We start from the raw sequence: 16635 nt of genomic DNA, 5'->3' as shown, positions 1-16635 counted from the left end.
AAGATATCAGGTTGCCCCAAGTGCTCCTTCTGGTGTTTCCAGCTGCTGAGAGTGTTTCTCTTTGCCAAGAGTTAAATGTCTATGTAATATTTTCAAATAGTGATCAGAGAAACTGTCCCATATTCTAAATCTCTGTCCTCTTCCCCAGGCCTAAGATTAAAGACAAGGGACTTTTTCTCATGACTCGTATAAAAAATAACTTTTTCTCTGAGTAACAGAATTATAGCAACAGCTGCAATTCATACAAATGGGTTGTCAAACATGCGCGCACACACACACACACACACACACACACACACACACACTCGCGCACACACACTAATGTGGAATTATTTTGGCAAGAAAATTTTTATCAGATTATAACCTTAAAATCCTGAGCAAGCAGGCTAGGGAGATGGCTTAGCAGTTGAGTACACTGGGTGCTCTTCTAGTGGACATGGGATGATTCTCAGCACCAATCTGAGTGTTCACAATTTTCTATAACTCCAGTTCCAGTATTACTCAGCCATTCTGCTATATTCTAAGGTATTGTGTTCATATGGTGCACCAACATATATACAGACACAGCACCAGAACACATTAAATAAAGATAACTTAAATCTCACATATTTCAGCATCTTAAGGGACTAGTTGTCAGTAAAAATGAAATTGGGAACACATCATCCTTCAAATCCACACTCCATCTTTTTTTTCTGAAAGTGAGGCTTTGGCAACAGAGCCCTAAGATAATGTATCAGCTCTCATAATATATGCATGGAGAGAAGAAGGCTTTCCTTCATTAACTGTTTATTTCTTTCCTTACTAGGAGGGCAAATGCCTTAATTACTTTTCTTCTTTTCTGAATCTGATTTGCATAATGCCCCTCCCAAGGGATTCCACATGTCTCACAGTTACTAATGTTGGCTCTCCAGAGGGCCAACAGATTTTTAAAAATGGAGCAGAACTTTCCAAGCATCAGACGTTCTTTATCTCAGCTCTGTGCTCTCTGTTCCCCTTAACATCACACCAGAATGGAAATGGAATAAAAGATTTATCCAGGATCCCTCTCATAGACATAGAAGACACCTGAAAAATACACTACAGGTAATACAACCAAGAACTCTTACTTTGTTAAATTTTACAACATCATTGTCACTAACTTCCTGTATTAAACATAACAAGTGGTCACTGAGATATACATTTGTAACAATACTGCTTTCCTATAGGCAGACTTCATTTGCCAGTTAAAATATGCTGTACCTAAGTTGCATCCAGAGATGTGCCCCATAAGACCAAGTTGTAATTTCACAGTCTTTACCTCTGTCCTTGCATCTGTTCATATCAGCTGATGGATGTTACTCTTTTTTTCTTGCTCTCCAACCAGATAATGTGAATAGGAACCATTTTTCTTTCTAATATTCAACAGCAGTTTGTGTGTCTCAAATTGATTGTTAGCGATGGAAAGTATTCTCTTGCCCTCTGTAAAATTTTGTGCAACACTAAGAGAAAAGAGATTAACAAATAGGAGTCAGAGAAAAGAGAAATGAAACAGAGTATGTGAAGATAATGTGTTCCTATACATAACAGATCATAAAAAAATCAAGCTGAATACTCATAAATCTGACAAAAATGTAAGCAACATAGTAGGGCACACAACTAACAAAAGCTATAAACTTCCTTTGTACTTACAACATGTATGTTTATAAAGAAGTCAAAGAGGAAACCCATTCATATTTATCCCAAAACTTACCTTAAGTGATTGGTAAAGTTGTTTTCCAGTTAAACGCAATGGAAAGTTTTGCAAAGGAGCACAGTTAGGTTCCTAGGCACCCATGTGGCTTCGAGGTTCAAAAGCCCATGATATGACAGTGTTCTCTCTTTCCCTGCTATACGTGCATCAGGATGTTCATCTTTTCACTCTATGCTTGCCTGTATGCTCTCTGTCATGATGATAATGGAATGACACTTTGAAATAGTATGCCTGCCCCCAAACAAATATTTTTTATAAGAGTTGCCTTGCCCATCATGTCTCTTTAAAGCAATAGAAAATTGACAATGTGTGTCTCTCTGGATCAGAGTTACCTCACTTATGATGATCTTTTCTAGTTCCAACCATTTGCCAGATAGTTTCATGATTTCCTTGTTTTTAATAGCTGGGTAGTATTCCATTGTGTCAGTGTGTAGTTTCTTTAATTTCTTTCTCAGCCTGTTTATCGTTTGTATACAAGAGGGCACTGATGTTTTTATAAGCAGGTTTTAGCCATATAATATAGGATACACATACAATATTGCAGGGACCCCCCCCAAAAAAAGACAATTAGCAAGAAGGACCCAAGGGAGAATGCTTACATCTCACTCAGAGGAGGAAGAAGAATAGACAGGGATACTGTTTGAAGAGAGGGAAGAAGGTATTAGAGCCATCACAGATAGAAATGAGGATGGAGATCAGACCTGAGGAGAGGGGCAGGAGTACAGAAGGACTGCAGTGAAAAGAGAAACAGTGTGCAGGGGCATCTCGGTGACAAGCTGGAGATCTCATACAGGGTAAGTCTCTGGGTGGAAATTAGTGGCACTCTAGCTGAGACTCCTGTAACAAGGCTCATGGAGATGGAAAAGTAGAAAAGTAGAAAAGATTCCTAGTGGAGAGAGGGGAACAACAATTGACCCACAAAACTTTGACCCCAAATTTACCTTGCATTCAAGATGTTCAGGGATAAAGATAAAGCAGACAGATCAGAAATTGAGGGAATGTCTAACCAATGCCTGGCCCAATCCAAGACCCCCTATGGAAGAGAGACAATCCCTGACACTATTAATGATACTCTGCTATGCTTGCAGACAGAAACCTAGGAGAATTGCTTTCTGAGAGGCTCCACCCAGCTGTAGTTTGAAACAAATGCAGAAACTCACAGCCAAACACTGGTGAAGCATAGGGAGTCTTCTGGAAAAGTGAAGGGAAAGATAAAATGACCTAGAGGTGATAGCAACTCCACAAGAAGACCAACATAGCTAGATATCCATAACCCAAAGGGGCTTGCTGAGATTGAAGCACTAATGAAGGACCAAGAAGGACTAGCTGATGAGCAGATAAGGCTTCCTCTGAGTCCTCTAGTAAGGGGAGCAAAGCGAGGGATGTCTGTGACATGGACTCTGTTGCCAAATTTTTGATCACTTCCCCTTGCCAGGCCATAGGGGAAGAGGATGTGCTCAGTTCTGTTAAGAAATGATGAGCTTGGATGAGTGGATGGGGCTCCCTTTTCTGAGGAATAGAGGAGGAGGATGGGGAAGAGAAAGTGAGGATAAATCTGGTAGGAAAGGAAAGAGGGGGCTATGACTGGGATGTAAATGAAAAAAAATGGATTAATTTTTAAAAAATAGACAATGCAAGTAATCATTCAAGAAATAAGGCCAACAGTTGACAAGGATCTCCTGAAGCTATAATACTTTTGTACATTAAAGCTAGCTGTCATTTCATTAGAATGTCATTGTTGTTCGGAATGGAAGAAAGTCTTTGATAACTGTACATCTGAGAGGATTAATATCTAGAATACATAAAATACTAAAAACACCCTCAAGAAACAAATCCCAAATATAATGAGCTATAGATATGAAGGTGCGACATTGAAATCTACTATCTCCTAACACATCTATAATTTATTAAATAAAAATAGTTTGAAGGAAAGTACTCCATATGGTCATAGAAAGCTAGTCCAAAATTGCATTATTAAAAAATTCCCTGTAACAGAGTAAATGCATTGATGTGAATTATTAATCAGGGAGGACCCAGGGTTACCCAACTGTTATAGTGTACTGTCATTGTTTTATTTGTCTACCGGAACTGGATGATACAACCATACTTCTCATTGACACTGAGTACTTTAGATGCACAGTAGAGAAATAACAGTGGAAGATAATTAGGTCCTCTTTCTGTCCTTCTAGCTAGATTTCATAGTCCTGGGCAAGGCTGTGTTGTCTTTGGGGAAGAGAATGCATTGATAGTCTTATTCTTCTAGGAATCCTACCATCTACTAGCTTAACCTGAAAAGCAAGATATACCCACCTCCACAGTAGTGGCACTGATATTATGTTACCAAGTGAGTTCTGACTGGATTTGAGAATCTGCCCAGAGGAAGAAATCCATGCTTAGTATACTAAAGATGGAAAACATATGTAGGAAGGAGATAGAACACAGGCTCTGAGTGGTAATTGAAAATTGTTATTATGGTAAATTTGTTGTGGGAATTTTTCTTAAATAAGCTCTCTGACAACAGTGAAAGTTAATGACAAGAGATGTTACCCATGGACCAAAGCCAGGATGGTCCCTGAAAGGCTTTAATTTTATATTAATTTAAATCACAAAATAAATTGTCATCAAAACTACAAAGGAATTAACCTAGTTTGGGGAGGAACTTGATAGGCATGGAGATGTATTATGAGAAAAAGAGGAAAGATTTACAGTTTTTAGAATAGGTCACAAGCTTCTATTTTAGGTGCTTAGAACCCAGAATGAGTTGAACCAAACAATTGTCAAATCTCACTTTCTGAATCCCACACAATAAGAGAAAGTATTATTTGAATCACAGGAGGAAAATCAACAACCAATTTGAAAATGGTTGAGACAGCAAACCAGATAGAACATAAAATTAGATTATCTATAACTTACATGATAAGTAGAAGCAGTTTCTCATGGCAGGTGTCAAAAGGGCATTCCAGTGGGGAAAATGATAGCCTGAGAAGGATCAAGAGACAGGCTCTTGGAGAAGAGCAAATTTGAGTTCTGCTAGGATAATGATATAATGTTAAAAATAAAAGAGGCAATGAACACAGTGGAAGTCAACATATGATAAAAGACCTGATTCAACAGGACTAAACTGCTTCAAACATAAACTTAATCACCTGGAAGATAAATAAGTTGTGAAGATCTATGAATCAATTCTCAGAATTATAAAAGTATAGGAAATATGCATTAAAGAACTAAACAGAGATATATAGCAATATAAAAATAGAGGGAAAATTCAGTATTTTACTTAGAAGTGCATAGAACAGATTAGTATTAGAATAGGGACATTAATTCTTCAACACTGTATCCATTTAGACATATCAGTATAACATTAAACACTCAAATACTTTGAGTGCAAGTGATGGTGGAGAAATACTGTGAATATGTTTGTGTGCATATGTGTGTGCGCCTGAAAATGTGGATGTCATAGGTCAACCTTGAGGGCTGATTCTAAGATACATTTTACATTATTTTTGCTTTCTTATTTGTTTTTGAATAGGAAGTCTCTATTACTTGGAGCTTGCTTAGTAAATTACATTGATTGGTCAGTGAGGCCTCTGGATCTGCTTGTTTCCACTTCAAATGGCTGGGTTTACAACCACTTGCCATAGTGCTTGAATATATTTTATATGTGTTCTGTGGATCAGACTCACATATTTGCATTGCACAGCAAGTAATTTAGGATATGAGATACTCAAATGATCATATATAATAAAAGTGGGAGATAATTTTGAGTCAAAACAGAAGGACACCAGAATAAAGCATCAATATGACAGAAACATTTATTATAAATGGTGCAGAAGAGGGATCAGTAAATAAGCTATAAAATAGTGTAACACAAATGAAAACACAAACACAAAACACTAAAACCTATGGGATGTGGCTACATTCTTAAATGAGATTCAGATTTGGAGTGCCTCCTAAAGCAAAGAAAACGTGCTCTACCTCAGAAAAGATGAGATATCATTTTTCTGTAATAATCCTCATCACTGGAAACACCAATGTAAGCAAAGTAGGTGAGTGACAGAAGCTCCTACATACAGTGGTACAACTAGATATAAAATAAGCTGGTCTAAAAGTTTATCAAACGTACAAAAAGTAATCCAGCATCTCTCACAGCTAAGTGTCTGTGGGACTGATGTGATGGAACCTGCCATTGCCTCTGCTGAGTACAATAACAGTGACTATAAGGTAGACTCTATGCAACAATGAGCAACTCAACTGCCTTGATGAGACTGCCAACTACTAATTCTATAGCAATGTTGACCCATGAGGTTAATATTTGCCACACATGAAATTATGAATTTTGTTTAAATTATAAATTAGATAACTTATTTGTGCTTGCAATACATCATGTGCCCAGTAGACATATATACTGTGTGGTCAATGGCTATGGTGCTATAGAATTCACACAAAAACATCTTTATTGAAGAAGAGTTTATGGAGTAGTGAGAAAATAAAAGCTTGTCATTATCAGTTTATAGCACAAACTCATCAGTTGTTTTTCTACAAGTCTGGGACACTTCAAGTGGGCTGTCAACTGGTTCAGAGATCCTACTGTGTTTCTCAGAGTTGGCTACTGCAAAGTTGTCTGGGTGGGAGGCAAGAGGCTGCAATGATAGACAAACCTTAGGAATCACTGAGACATTCCCCAATACATGGCTGTGTTCTCACCCTGCATCAGGGAAACTTCTCTTGGGTAAAACAAACACAGAAGTATATGTATGAGAGGCTTTCTCCTATTCATATTAACATGTCTATTATTGTTGTATTTTTGTGGCCAATGTTTAGGAATTCCTATTGATGAGTGCATTTTCGGAGCAGCATCTGATATTCCTAGGAGACACAGTAAATCCACTGATCTTCTTTCCATACCCTCTTCTGCAATGATCCGAGAGCCTTGGCTGTGAAACACGTATTGTGGATGTATCTCCTGTGTCTGGGTTCTACAACTCTGTATTTTCATGGGTTGTAGTTTTCTGTTATGAACTCCTTTTCTTGTAAAGAGAGGTTTCCTTGATGCAGGCTTTAAATCACAGGCAACTAGAAATTCTCAATGTCAGGTTTTCAGATTATAACATTGGAATAACTAGTCAAAAGGAAAAGAAACTCATTTAGAATCATGGATAGTGGCCATATTTTTAGTCTATAGCTGGGACACAAAGTTAGAATCATATCAAACTGTTTTGCAGATCATATAATAAAATATTCTACATGTTTGACATTTAAAACATTGAATGGAGATAAAACTCTTGAGAAAAAAATGTTTTCCACAGCAGGGAGGGGATGAGAGAATAATGGAAATGAAAAAGTTTAAAATTCACTATATAAATAAAGATGAGGTTTATTCACATTTGAGTCATCATTGGGATAAAAAAATAGCTATGGTCACGTTTTTGGTTTTTCATCTGAGATAGACTTTAACTAGGTTGCCCTGGCTGCCCTGAAACTCTCTGCATAGACCAGACTTACCTCAAACTTATAGAATCTGCCTGTCTCTGGCTCCTAAGAGCTGGAATTAAGGATGCTCCCCCTAGAATGTCCAGGCCATACATTTTAATTAGCATACTAAATAATGTATTTCATTATGGAAAAATTAAAATTGCATAATTCTAACCCATAGACTAAGGAGAAGGTAAAGAACACTCATACAATTCACTCCATAAACAAAGAGAAGGAGGGATAGAGAAAACAAAGACATAAAACAGAGAAAGGCTTTGCTAAGGCTTCAACAACATCCATGAATATGGAAAAGAGACCTAGTAGCATTAGTTAACTGAACAAATGACCTCTCCATCCATCCTGATAATTTAGCAGCCCAAATATCCTTCCAGAGTGTTTTAGTCAGACTGCAGACCATGTTCAATCTTGCCAGACTAATTGGTGACAACTTGACAATGCCACTTTAAGTTTTTCACTAGCCCACCATACCTACTATGCTTATTTTTTAATTTTTAAAAATTTTATTAATTTGATCAGATTACAACTCAATTGTTATCCCATCACTTGTATCCTCCCATCCCTCCGTCCCTCCCACTTTCACCCTATTCCCCTCCCCTAGGTCTATGACTGAGGGGGACCTTCCCCCCCACTATATGGTCATAAGCTATCAAGTCTCATCTTGGTAGCCTGCTTATTCTTTCTTTGAGTGCCACCAGGCCTCCCCACCAAGGGGAGGTGGTCAAATATGGAGCACCAGAGTTCATGTCAAAGTCAGTCCCAACTCTCCACATAACTGTGGAGAATGTCCTATCCGTTGGGTAGATCAGATTAGGGGTTCAATGTTTACTATTTTATTGCCCTTGGTTAGTGCAATAGTTTGAGCAGACCCCCCTGGGCGCCAATCCACCCATCATGATGTTCTTCTTGTAGGTTTCTAGGATCCTCTGGGTCCTTCTATATCCCCATCTCCTATATTTCTCTTACCTAGAGTTTCAGTAGGATGTCCTCACATCTATCCCAATCTCCTGTTAAGTGAAGACTTTTTGTGGGACATGCCTTTTGGCCTAGTGCCCAATTATAAATGAGTATATAACATTCCTTCATTGCTGGTGGGAATGCAAACTTGTACAACCACTTTGGAAATCTATCTGGCACTTTTTCAGAAAACTGGGAATAGGGCTTCCTCAAGACTCAGCTATTCCACTCCTTGGAATATACCCAGAAAATGTTCTACTACACAACACGGACATATGCTCAACCAAGTTCATAGGAGCCTTATTCATAATAGCCAGAACCTGGAAACAGCCTAATGCCCTTTGGTTGAAGAATGAATAAAGAAACTGTGGTACATTTCCACTATGGAATACTACTCAGCTATTAAAAACAAGGGAATCCTGAAATTTGTGGGCAAATAAATGGGACTAGAGATGATCATAATGAGTGAGTTAACCCAGAAGCAAAAAGACCTACTCTGCTTATTGTGACGTTGGCTGCCATCTACAGGTCCTTTTTGGCATTTCCAGATAATAACTTACTTTTTTCTCTCTTCTCTGTCTCTCCAAGACCTCAACATAACTCCCTGTCTTTTCTTAAATTCATGGCCTCTTTTTAATTAATTGTTGGTACAGATATGTATGTACATGTGTATATTAATACATATTTCTAATTATGTAAGTGCAATGCAAGGTATTTGTAACGTTACTTGTTCAGAGATTACCATTTGGTGATGGATAACCAATGGGTGTATTCTTTCCCAGGAAAGACTATTTCTTCCATACTGAGCATTCCTAGTTGGCTTTTACTCCAACTATGGCACCATATCAGTATTTAGTGATGTCCTTGTTAACAAATCCTTCTTGAAAGATATAATAAGAGACTGGCAGTTTCTCAAACCGATCATGACTGGTTTTGGATACATGATACAAACTCTTTGCTCCAAGTAAAATTTTAGGGAAAATCTTCTATTTACCATTTGGCATCTGGGCATGAATTGCCACGCATTTCAGCCACAATCAGATGCAGCAGGGGAAAGGTATATGCACTGCACAAACCCTATTAGCCAAAATTACACAGTCTACCCCTTAGCAACCAATTCCCCCTCCTCTCAGACCAACAGAACGAAGGCCTGGAAAGTAACCATTGAACTTTGAGTAATTTCAACTTATTACATCTAGTATTTTGCTGTGTATCTGTCATAAAATTCCACTTTGTCTCGGAAAAAACACCCTGATTCTTTATTGTATGTGGATGCTTCTTCAGTTATTTGAATAGAACAAAAATAACCTGAGAAAAACAAGTATAGACAGAGAATACAACCAACACATGATAATAATGGAAACTATAAGTAAAAATAAGGGAAAATCAAGTGTACTACTATTGAAATCTAGAAGAAAAATATAAAATGAGGGAAGGGAGAGAAAGAGAGAGAGAGAGTTAGGGAGGGAGAGAAAGGGAGAGGAAGATGGATGAGAGATTCAGTTTGAATTTCAGGAGGACAGAAAAGTGTAAAACTAAGGTACTAATAAGGGTCATCAGGATATGAAGTAGAGGTTGGAAGTGTATGTGACTTTTCCGTTTTCAGTCTGCATGTGTCTCCTGTAGGTTGTTCTTTATGGTGACAGTAAATTATGAGTTTAAGGCCTCTGGTTCCATTTTCAAATCTTGCCTTAGGAGATTTCATTGAAATAACCTTTGTGTTCTGATGACTGAATATCTCCTCTATTAACCAGTGATAAATATGTGAGTGCCTTGAAGATCTAATCAGGTATTGAAAACAAAGTATATATCTTTAAAGAAAGTATATGACAATAGTCTATTTTATATACCTTTCGATATCATACAATAGGAGAACATATATATATTACTAGCAAGATTCATTTTCATATAAACATTCAATATTTATTCAAACCCTACCATGTGCTTCATGACACACTTCTTTAATGTGTTTTCTCTCTATTTTATGAAAACTTTCCTTTCCTTCATATGCAATATCAGAAAGCTGAATAAGAAAGTTGAGATAATTCTGTGTACATGTGCATGAGAGATATAGATAGATAGATAGGTAGATAGATAGATAGAGCATCAGTGATTCTTAACCTGTGGGTCATGACCCTATTGTCAAACCTCTATCTCAAAAATATTTACAATATGACTTATAACAGTAGCAAAGTTATGGTAGAAATAAAAATACTTTTGTTTTTGTTTGGGGTCACCAAACATGAGGAAATGTACTAAAGGCTTGCAGAATTAGGAAGGCTAAGAACCACTGATGTATACAAACACATATATGTGAGTAGAAAATCAGCAGTAAATAGGTCATGAATTTGAAAGAGAGCAAGTAGAGATAAATGAATTTAGAGGAGAAAGGTGAGAATATTCACATAATCATATTAATTCCAAAAGATTAAAAATTAATTTAAAAATATTTGTTATATCATGTGCAACCCATGTCTTGATTGCTTTGTATTGCTGGAAGAGAGTACTATTACCAAAATGATCTTTGGAAAGGAAGAGTTTGTTTGTTTTAATCTCCAGATGACAGTCCACCTTGAGAGAGTCCAAGTCATAAACTCCAGTAGGTCAGGATGGAGCTTTGACTATGGAAGAACTTACTGGCTTGTTCTCCATGGCTTGCATACCCTGCTTCCATATACAATCCAATATCATCTGTCAAAGGATATCAGTGGTTTGAGTCCTCTGACAATATGTCGGATCCCAGCCCACTGGAAAAATTGAATTAGGGTTCATCTGAAAGAGGGAGTGGAGATTGAAAGTAGGATACAGAGACGTGAGAAATAATGAATCAAGTCAGGAAATGTCTGATCAAGATTCACTTTATTGCTGACAAGCAGAAACATACATAGAGCAAGATCAATGGGATCTAGTCTAATCTCACTCACCCTAGCCCCCGGGCAAGAATACAATAGCCTAAATCGCTCCCTGTAGAGCTTCTTAGTTCTCTGAGTAGTTCTGCTAGAGCACCAGCCAAGAAAAATGTAAGATGAATAAATTAATAAAATATATATAAAAAACAAAACAAAACAAAAAAGATAATTTGAAGTGTCCTTGAAAACTGCTTTTCTGAGCATACCATAGCTCAAAGATGGAAGAAATTCCTAAATGATGAACATGGCAATAACCTGTATAAAGTATACAACTCATTAACCAGAATGTATCAACTTAACATAGAGGTCTTGTTAAGTGTATACTATCAGTAGTGCTTGTAAATTGTAGACTACTATTTCACATTTTAAAGAATCTAACTCAGAACTAGATGCATAATTTTTTGGCAAATTTAAGCCACAAGACTTACATCTATTAATAGAAATTAGTGTTATATTTGTAGCATATATTTATAGTGTAGTATTTGTTAATTTTAATTAGTCTGATAATTATCATTGCAGAAATATTTCATGCAAATTTTCCATTTCTGTTAATTATATGACTTAGTTAAAGCTCTTTTACCCCTGTTGTTTATTTACTATAATCTTAGACTTATAATACCTCAAAGAATACATTCACATATTATGAATTTATCCCTTGTCTACAGTTTACTGACAATTCAGTAATAGCAACCATACTATGTTTTCTATTGTCAGCACTGAATGGAAGTACTAGAATTCTAAACACAGAAAGGTTACACATCCTAAACATTCTGTGTAGAGAGCTCTGTCCTCTGAGAGAACAGCTGAGATTACTATTTAGTATCTACTTCTGTAACTTCAAGAGATCCCAAGCCAGTTGATAGCTATTACTAATACTCTATCTTTCTTTATTAAAACAATCACTCCTTTAAATATTTAGGGTGGCTTCTGTTATCCTTTATGTATCTCACTGACACTTGGACGAGTCAGGTGTGTAGACATCTATTATTAAGGAATCACGAGATATATTTCCATACCTCTAAAACTGTGGTGATATGATGGAGACTTGTGTTCATAGAAACCTCCTTGTGCCATTAACAAAAGCCTCCAGGTTACCCTCATATCCTGGCTGCACATGGAAAATGCTATCATCAGATAAGAGAAGAAATAAGAGTCTGGGGCAGCTTACACTCTCACTTCTGCTTCTGTGAGTGGTTTTTGTCATTACTTCTATCACTGTGGTAAAAGCTATCACCTTGCATACAGTAGTAATCTGCCACATCTTCAGGCTCCAGGCTGCTGATGGTAAAGGAATAATCTGTCCCTGACCCACTGCCACTGAACCTGGAGGGGACTCCTGATTGCAAAGTGGATGCATAATAGATCAGTAGCTTAGGGGCCTCCCCTGGTTTCTGTTGATACCAGGACATATATTTGTTAATATCCTGGCTTGCTCTACAATTCATGGTGACTTTTTCTCCCACAGATATAGATAAGGAGGATGGAGACTGGGTAACCTGGATATCACATCTGGCACCTGAATAAAGAAAATTAAAAACAAACACCCATGCGATTAATAATAATGTGACAGGATTACCTTACAAAACAAGAAATACTAATCACAGTGTTGCTTTCCAAAGGCAAACCACCCTTACTTGGGAGCCAGAGCATCAGCAGACCCAGGAACTGCGCAGAGACCCTCATTTCCATGCTGTGTTAGGGACTGACCCTTCTAGAGGGTTTGACCGGCTTTTTAAAATGTGCTCAAGGCAGTGGGTTGTGCTCCGGGCACATGCAAATCATCAGGAGCTGGGCAAGGCTGAATGCAAGTGCTGACATAGTTAATCTCTGTAAAAGCTCAGTCTTCCTTTCTACCTCAGCAGCATAGAGGACATTTTCCTTTTCCCTTAAAAACAGGGTCTTTCTATTGTTTTTGAAAAACATTGATCCCTTTTAGATTCACGTCTTAGGCCCACACTAGGGTTGACTGATCTAAGGTGGCACGATCTGAGCAGATTGGGGAGAAACCCAGACAGCTATCTCAGCGGACTGTTCCTCCACACTTGGGCAGAAGTGATATGGCCAGAATGGATCTGCTAGTTGCCTAGCCAGCCACCACAGCTCAGCAGGAGCTCTCACGCTCTCAGGATGGACTGAACCAGCCTGAGGGGATCTGGCAGAAACCTAGCCACCTGCCCCAACCCAGGGAGCAATTCCCATATGCTCTGGCAGAGCCTGACCAGCTGCCACAACCAAGCAGGAGTTCCTGGGTGCACCCAGACAGACAGGACTGAATCTACCTGAAGGGATCAGGCAGAAGACCAGACAACTCCCACAAGCAAAGGGGCAGTATCTACTCTCTCAAGCAGGACTAAACCTAGGCCCCACGGCTAGGACAAATCAGGCAGAATCCTAAGCAACCCCTAGAATCCATCAGGGGCTCTGCCACTCTAGAGTGGACTGAGCCTAGGCCCCCAAAGCCCCAGTGCCCAAGGGCAGAATTTTAAAAGCCCAGTCAAAGGCAGGATAACTGGCTTTATCTACACTACCTTGAAGTGATCCTTGGGCTACTGATCACCAGTACTAGCCTCTGCTGACCCAGTGGGGAGCTCAGGGTGTGAAGTAAAGTCCCCAGGAGGTGAAACCAAGTCACATGCCTGATTCAGGGAAGGGTTCCCTGATCCCCACAGGTGAGATCTATCTACACTCACCAATGAACTACTCTCAACACTAGTAAAGGACACCAGAAACTACCTCCCAAAGTCAGACACAACAAGATGACTGAAGGCCAGTGTGAAAAACACAAACAACAAAACCAAAACAATATGGCATCTCCAGATCACAGCTATGCCACAGAAATTAACCCTGAAAACTCAAACAAAATTGAAACACAAGAAAATGGTCTCAAATCCTTAGTAATGAAGATGATAATGGAGGAAAAAAATAAAATCCATAAACCAATGCAGGAAGATGCAGCCAAACAGATTGAAAACATTAATGAAGCCTATAGAGAGGCGCCAGAAGAAATTCAGGAAAATATAAACAATCAGATGAAGGAAATCAGTAAAACAGTTCAAGGTATGAATATGAAAATGGAAACAAAGCACAGACAGAAGAAAGTCAGGAATGAGAGAACTTAGAGAAGAAAGCATGTAATGCAGAGGTAAGCTTGTCTAACAGAGTTCATGAGATGGACAAACGAATCTCGGGAGTAGAAGATACAATTGTAGAACTTGAAGCAATCATCAAAAAAAAAAAATTTTACATCTGAAAAATTCCTGACACAAAATATCCAAGAAATCAAGGACACCATGAAAAGATGAAACCTGAGGATAATAGAAAAGAGAAGACTCTTCCACCTTGGATGCTGGGACTGCTATTGTTCTCAATGACAACTTTGTAATGCTCATCCCCTGGTATGACAATGAATACAGCTATAGCAACAAGGGGTAGACTTCATGGCCTACATGGCTTTCAAGGAGTACCCACCCTGGACCACCCACTCAAGCAAGGACACAGGAGCAAGAGAGAGGCCCTCTGCTTCTGAGGAGTCCCTGTTCCAACTCTGCCCCTGACACTGAACATCTTCCCTCACAGTTGATATCCTAGATCCCAGAATAATGGGAGGAGCCCAGGGAGTCCTACTGTCTAGAATACCATCATTAAAATTCACTGCTCCAATAAAAGTCACATAGATGCTATCATACATTTTTCATGTCTTATTTTTATTTTTCATTATTATTCGTTATAATTTATACATTGTTATTGTTTTTTATTTAAAATTATTATTATTTTATTTTACATCTCAGTTGTTATCTCCAATTGTTATCTTTCTGTTACTACTCTCCTTCCCTCTTCAACTCTAATGCCCTTCCCTAGACCTCTGAAAGGAGGTCCCACCTTCCCTACCTTCTGACTGTAGCCTATCAGGTCTCATCTGGTAGCCTCCATCTCCTTCCTCTGTGTGCTCTCAGGGCATCCCCATCAAGGGGAAGTGATCAAATCAAGGGCACCAAATTTCTTGTCTGGGACAGTCTCCGTCCCTAACCCCCATGGAGATGTGTTCTCCCATTGGCTATATCTGAACAGGGGTCTAGGTTCTCTACATGGTTTGTCCATGGTTGGTGCATCAGCTTGTACAGGTCCCACTGGGTCAAGATCCACATGCCTTGATGGTCTCCACTCTTTAACAATAGATCCCAAGGAACTAAAATTTCCTCAGGAATCCCATGTTAGGGTAAGGAAAACATTGAAGCCCTAGTGCAAATCAGGCCAGGAACGTATTTCACATTGGTTTGATAAATTATGAGAGTGTTTTGTGGGACATAATAACTATGGAACAATTATTGATTTATTTATGAATGGTGGAAAGAACAAATCTTGACCAAAACTCCTCAATTTTGCTTATCTCTTGCCCTCTATTTACATTTTAAATGTCTGTGAATATCCCATGGTTGAATCTTTCTTTTTTTTCCCAACAGGGTTTCTCTGTGTAGCTTTAGCTGTCCTGGAGTCGCTTCGTAGACCAGGCTGGACTTGAACTCACAGGCTTCCTCCAGCAACTAATGGGGACAGAAACAAATACCCACAGATAAACATTAGGAGAAGCTCTGCACCCCTATGGAAGAAAGAGAGTAATGACTGTAGAAGGCAGAGGGTTCAAAGATACCACAAGAAAAAAGCTCACAGAATCAACTAGTAATGGCTCATAGGGGCTCACAGGGAATGGAATTGCAATCATGGAGCCTGTGTGGGCCCGAGCTGGGTCCTCTGCATATATATTATGGTTGTTCTAACTTTGTGTTATTTTGGGATTCCTAACAGATGGTGTGGGCCTTTTCTCTAAGAAAATTGTTTACTATTGGGCCCCTTTCCCCCAACTCATTGCCTTGTCCATCCTTGATATGAGTGTATGTGCCTAGATTTACTGTAACTTGTTATGCTGTGTTAGGATTATATCCTTGGGAGGCCTGTAGTTCTCTTAAGTAAAAGAGTGGATGAATGCTTCTAAGGGAAAGGGGAGGTAATAAAGGGATTGGAGGAGAGGAAGGAAGGGAAACTGCAGTTGGAATACAACACATGAAAGAGTCTCTGTCTCTGTGTCTGTCTGTCTGTCTGTCTGTCTCTCTCTCCAATCACCAACATAAAAGCAAAACAGGAACTAACAACCAATGTTAGTTAATATCTCTCAACATCAACGGCCTCAGCTCTCCCCTCCAAGAGGACACAGACTAACAGAATGGATGTGTAAACAGAATCCATCATGCTACTGCACTCAAGAAGCACATCTCAACAAGAAAAATAGACATTACCTCAGAGTAAATGGATGGAAAAATATTTTCCACACAAATGGATTCAAGAAGCAAGCTGGAGTAGCCATTCTAGTATCTAATAAAATAGACACTCAACCAAAATTAAACAAAAGAGATGGGGAAGGACACTTCTTACTCATCTAAGGAAAAATATACAGAGACAGTGTGTCAGTTCTGAATATCTATGCTCCAAATGCAAGAGCATCTACATTCATAAAAGAAACATTATTAAGACTTAAACCGCACATTAAACCCCACA

At 38.6% G+C, this 16635-nt stretch overlaps 2 gene segments (V, D, J or C); both read right to left on the bottom strand.

Moving 5' to 3' along the window:
* LOC127205014 (immunoglobulin kappa variable 2D-29-like) overlaps positions 1 to 16635 on the bottom strand; it is a 551636-nt gene that overhangs the window by 46036 nt on the left and 488965 nt on the right.
* On the bottom strand, positions 12174 to 12845 carry LOC127205016 (immunoglobulin kappa variable 1-27-like). The segment is given in 2 exon segments: positions 12174 to 12601; positions 12720 to 12845. Coding segments are annotated over 2 exon segments (399 nt in total).

The sequence above is a fragment of the Acomys russatus genome, chromosome 21 (assembly GCF_903995435.1).
Source record: "Acomys russatus chromosome 21, mAcoRus1.1, whole genome shotgun sequence".
NCBI lineage: Eukaryota > Metazoa > Chordata > Mammalia > Rodentia > Muridae > Acomys > Acomys russatus.
Note: the sequence above shows the minus strand (reverse complement) of the source record. Positions and strands in the feature narration are given on the sequence as shown.